General features: G+C 43.0%; 1 protein-coding gene across 1 annotated transcript in view; it reads right to left on the bottom strand.

Moving 5' to 3' along the window:
* The window catches only part of LOC138145256 (dedicator of cytokinesis protein 5), a 129,960-nt gene that overhangs the window by 86,438 nt on the left and 37,714 nt on the right, over window positions 1-5,808 (bottom strand). The window contains exons 11-13 of the mRNA XM_069066898.1: window positions 4,299-4,396; window positions 2,952-3,041; window positions 100-200 (exon numbers count right to left, since the gene is read on the bottom strand). Coding sequence (XP_068922999.1) covers window positions 100-200; window positions 2,952-3,041; window positions 4,299-4,396 — 289 coding nt within the window. The remainder of the gene's footprint in view (window positions 1-99; window positions 201-2,951; window positions 3,042-4,298; window positions 4,397-5,808) is intronic.

The following is a 5,808-nucleotide window of genomic DNA, read 5'->3' as shown; positions in this document are numbered from 1 at the left end:
CTCTCTCTCTCTCTCTCTCTCTCTCTCTCTCTCTCTCTCTCTCTCACACACACACACATCTCACATGAGTCCCACGAGCCCCCTGACAATGATACTTACACATATGCCAAGGTGGCACTGAAGTGTTTGTAAATGTAGGTTTCAAGTACAGGATTAAAATGCTGGAACTTGATGTCTCCTATCAACGAGATAATAAATACCTGTGGAAGGAGACAATGATAAGGACACATAGTCTTTAGACATTCTGGCCCCCCGCTGGAGCCATTAGGCGCAGATCTCTGCCTCTGGGCTGGCTCTCCCCACCCCACCCCCCATTCCCCCTTCTCCATTCCAGGATGGAAGGGAAGCCAAACCTGGGGCCAGCCTAAAGGTCCCTGCAAGTTACAACAAGGTTGGGACTCGCTAAAAGATTCCCAGTGATTTCCTCCTGAAAGCAGCAACCTGGTCCCCAGGTCTGGGCTACTCTCCAGCTGCGCCATGCAAATCTCCAGGCTGTCCCCTAACCTGCCCTTCTTGGAGCTTTTCTTTTCTGCCCTTCCTGTGCTGGGTGAGGATAGTAAAGTCTACGTGCTTTCAGTCGATCAATGAAGCAGCTTCGAACAGATTCCCTCCTCATCCCCCCACCCACTGCATGATGATTCTTGGATCACTGCACTGAGGCCAGCCAATCAACGCCCCCCCATTTGGTAGATGAGGGAAGGTTCAGAGCCTGGAAAGTGCCCAGGGGCATAGTTATCAACTACCTAAAGTGGGAATTGAACCACTTCTTACATTAAAGGCTTATAGCTTTTGGACTGGACTCAAGAGGTCTGTAGTCCAACTTCCTCATTTTACAGATGAGGAAACTGAGGCTCAGAAAGATTAAAAAGATTCAAGATTTGAACCAGGGTCTTCTCACTCCAGAGTCAATGACAGCTCAATTGTGCCATGGAGGCCTCCCTTAGAGGCCATCTAATCCAATTTCTTACTTTTGTAGATGTGGAATTGAGAATAAGGGAGGCCAAGGGATTTGGCCAACATCACAGGCAAGAGGCAAGATTTGAATGGCGATTCTTTTGACTCCACAGATTACGTCTGCTAGTTTCTAAGTGTTGGTAGCATACTGCCCCAAGATTGCGATTTGGAAAAGGGTGGAGGTTATCTTTAAACCCCGAAGTTCCAGTATGGCAGAGTGAATTGTACACAGCATTCAGTTAAGTGTGTGCTGTATCTAGAGAGCTGTAAATGGTGGGCCAAAGAACACTTTATTTTCTTAGGAAATGAGACTCTGAGTCTTCCCCTTGGGATTCCCATAGTAATTTCCCAAATACATGTCAGGGGAGCCACAGCTAGACTTGAGACGGTCTGGAAAAGGCCCAGGGGTTCTAGTGGATGGCTGAAACAAAACAGAAGAAGGGCCAAAAGCCTAATGGGGTGTCCGGGAAATCTTTAGGCTGCATTAATATTAAAGTGTTTGACTCTCGGAACAAGTAGGATTGAAAAACCTAGTCTTGCTGGAGACTCAGCAGCAACATTTCAATAAACTCCATTGGATGGTGGATGATGGAATAGGATCCAAGGTATACACCTTGGGACTGAGGACATCTACCAGCGGTAAGGAGTCCGCCAAGCAAGCTGCTGAATTGGGGTAGCCAAGAGTAACAAGCCAAAGTCGTACCCAGTAAGTCCAGTTACTCGGCTATCACAGAAATGGAGAGTCGGATGGACCCGAAAAGACCGTTCACTTGAGTCTGTTAATAGAAAAACACTATCTACAACCATACTGACTAATGGTAAACCTAGCATTTCTACTTGAAGGCCTCCAGGGAATTTCAGGAAGTTGAGTTCACTTTGGGATGGCACCTACTGTTAGGGGCTTTTTCTTTACTTCGGTCAAAATCTCTGTCTTTGTGATATGCAGCCACTGACCTGTAACTTAGGGCCCATGTGACTGTGGGCAAGTGGGCTGTGTCCAACTTAACTCATCTATCAAATGAAAAGTTAGATTATATAATCTCTGAGATCCCTTCCAAGTCAATGGAAAAATGGTTTTAACGTTAAATAAAAAAAACACTATTAAAAGAGTAGCAATTATTTTACTGAGTGGTTTAAGGGGAAAAAAGAAAAACAGAAAAAAAAGAAAGAAAAAAGAAAAAAAGAAAACAATGAAAACTATAGCTGTAGATAAATGTACTAAACCTTTTTTTTCTACCTCACAGGGACTGGGGTGGGAAGAAAGTGTAATAAAAGTAAAAGTAAGTGAAGGATGAGTCTCTTTGTTCTACTTTATTCTTTTGTGTTAGTCTTTTATCAAGAGTCTATTTTGTCCTATTCAAGTGAATCTACAAACCAATATATATTATCTCCTGTGCCCTTTAAAATGTGTGGTATGCAATACAGTGTCTGACCTCTGTGGCTCATTGGATAGGCTTTTCTCTAAATAACTATTATCAGTCTTTTATTTCATCACTACTTCATTAAGCCATAAAAACTTAATGAGCAAAAAACAAAACAAAAATTTAAAAATCCCCAAGTTTTTAGTAATGTTTTAATTTTTACAACGTGTGACCTTGGGCAACTCACTTTACCCCCGTGTGATTTCAGTGTCCTCATTTTTAAAATGAGAGGCTAGACTAGCTGACGTTTGAGATTCCTTCCAACATTGAAGGTATGATGAACCCATACTGATCAGACCATAGCTGATCGACATGGAGAGGAATTGGGTTTCCCTTCACGGAGGTCTGGTGAACCATGCTCTCAAATGATGTTAAAGAGTGATTCTCATTCAGGAACCAGTGGGAATAAATGGTCTTTGGGGTCAGCTCTGATTCTGTGACTTAGTACTTTTCTTTGGCAGAGGAAGAGGAGACAGCTAAAAGTGACCTCTTGCAGGACAAAGGTAGCCAAGGTTCCAGCTGGGGCCATCTTTGCCCTTTCTATGAATACAATGACCTCAGATGATTATCACTTACCAGAGCATCAAATACAAGGAAGTCATAAGTTTCATTGTCGGACATCTCCATCATTATGTTAAAAAGTGCATCAAGAGTATCTTGTAGGAACTAGAGAGAAAGAAGAAAAAGAGTTTATTTTGACTCACTATTATAAGACTTGGTCACAGGGTTGGGCTTAAGAGTCAGTTTCTTTCGACTGCAAAATCTTGCCTCTGACGCTTACTACCTGTGGGACCCTCAGTGACTTAATTTCTCTGAGTCTCACTTTCATGGGATAATAACTGTATTTACCATAATTATCGAATTAGATGATTTGAAAAACTTACGATGATAAATAAATGCCAGCCGCCGCTATAACCACCACTGTTGTTATGTCCCAGAGAGCCTGAGAAATGGGGTTATGGGGTTGGATCAGATTCGGAATTAGTAGTGTGTGTGTGTGTGTGTGTGTGTGTGTGTGTGTGCGTGTGTGTGTGTGCGTGTTAGTGCCTGGGGCATGCTTCACATAACGCACAACAGGAGAAATGCCCTCAAATATACTTTTCAGTAATACCAATAATTATAAAGATAATGATGATGACAAATGTAACCAGCATTTCTATATCCCTGTAAGGTTTGCAAATGTCTCATTTTATCCTCACAACAACCTGGGAGGCAGATACTATTATTATCTCATTTTACAGCTGAGGAAACTGAGGTCTAGTAACTTGCTCAGGGTTCTACAGATTTTCGGTATCTGAGACTAGATTTGAACTCAGGTTCATTTAAAAAACAAACAAACAAATTAAGCTGTTTTCATGAGGGTTGGGGCTGGCTCCCATGACTGGGGATCCTTGGGAAAAATGACATTGCTTTGCTACCAGGGATATCCTATATAGGACAAGGAGAAGAATTTACCTATAATTTAATTGGTTATTCCTCTTAACTAGATACTAAACAGAGTTATCTCTCTGCTGCTGGAGTACCATGAATGGGCTTTAAAATGTGAGATTCAAAGCCATCCTCTTTCCCTCATCAGACTGTAAACCCTTTGAGGGTAGAGACTGCCTTGGCCTTTCCCTAGCACTTAGGTTAATACCTGGCCTGGCCCAAAGTAGGTGCTTAATCAATGTTTATTGACTGACTGACTGACAGTCCCACACTCATGGTGGCTCTGTCCCTTACAGATGGCAAAAGAAACACAAATGCAAACAAGGAACAGCAAGACCAGAGCTTTCAAACTAATGCATTAATTTAGATGTTTATGCAATCCAAGTCAGGAAAAAGCTGGCATGTGTGAGTGTACGTATACACAAATGTGCTCACACGTGCACACATACACACACATCCATGCATACATATGCACACAGACACACACACCCCTACCTTTACAATTTCTCCCCCGTCCACCTCCATCAGCTTCTTCAAGTTGTGCTTTATGTTCTGTGAGTTGGAACGCCAATTTAACAGCCCCAACAGGTCAACTAGGAAGGAAAACCACAGACATGAAAATACTAGAAACCAAGAAAGAAGCAAATCCATCTGTTTCCATTATAAAAACTGACAGACAAGCTTATTGGAATAATGGTCGCCTTCAAAGATGGTTGTTCAGACTTTGGTATTCAATGTCTTTTATCACTGGAGTCCTGGGCCTGGAGTCAGAAAGAAACGGTCCAAGCTATATGACCCTGGGCAAGTCACTTAACCTTGGTTGCCTGAATCCAGTGGAGAAGGAAATGGCAAACTACTCCAGTATCCTTGCCAAGATAACCCCACAGACAATGTGACTGGACACGACTGAACAACATCATTGAGTATAGGTACATAGGGTATATATAGATTTAGAGTTAGAAGGAAACTGAGAGGCCATCAAGACCATCCCTCTTATTTTATAGGTGAGGAAATGGGCTCAGAGGGGTTAAGTGATCTGTCCAGGGTCACACAGCTACTTGGGGTCTGAAGAATGACTTGAACGCAGATTTTTGTGATCTGCTTTGCTGCTGTTGCTGGTGGATTAAGTCCAATCCCTAGGGAGACTTTCTACACTGGGATGCTGGATCAATTCCTAAGAATGCCACGAACAATTCTCTTGAGGAGAATTCACATTTATTAAAAGCTGACCTCAAACACTTGTGAAATGCAAACAGGAACAAGATGGAGAGATTTTGTGGGACTTGGGGGGGGGCAGCACTAACAGGGAATCAGGAATGGCCTCCGGAGAGGAGAGAATGACAGGAGAGAAGATCCAAGAAAGGTGCAGAAGAAGAGAGAGAACATTCCCTGCTCTGGGGAACAGCCCATACAAAGGTGTGGAGGTGGGAGATGGCAGGAGAAGTGCCAGGAAGCCAGTCTGGCTGGAGCACAGAGCATGTGAGCAGGGAATAGTGAGTAAATGGACACCAGACTGGGAAGGCTGCGATCTAGGCAGGGGAGTTTGGATTTCACCGTAGAGGTTTGTGAGGCAGCACAGCAGGTGGTGCAGTGCGGGGAAAGGAAAGAAAAGAAGGAAGCACCTGATACCTATCAAGCTCTTTACAAATATTATCTCATTTTAACTTCATAACAATTCTGGGAGGCAGAGGCTATTATTATTGCCATTTTGCACTTGGGGAAATTGAGGCAAATAGAGGCTAAGTGACTTGCCCAGGTTACAGAGCTAATAAGTGTCTGATGCCAGATTTGAACTCAGGTCTTCCTTATTCCAGGTCCAGTGCTCTATGTACTACAACACCTAGCTATCTTCTCTTTCAGTTATATTAATTTATCATCATCACCATCACCATCACCATCACCATCATCATCATCACCATCATCATCATCATCATCACCATCATCATCATCATCACCATCATCACCATCACCATCATCATCATCACCATCATCATCATCATCACCA

Source organism: Petaurus breviceps, unplaced genomic scaffold, assembly GCF_028583685.1.
Source record: "Petaurus breviceps papuanus isolate PSGF00001 unplaced genomic scaffold, PetGlider_PUasm1.0 139, whole genome shotgun sequence".
NCBI classification, from domain to species: Eukaryota; Metazoa; Chordata; class Mammalia; order Diprotodontia; family Petauridae; genus Petaurus; species Petaurus breviceps.
This window is presented reverse-complemented; position numbering and strand designations above follow the sequence as displayed.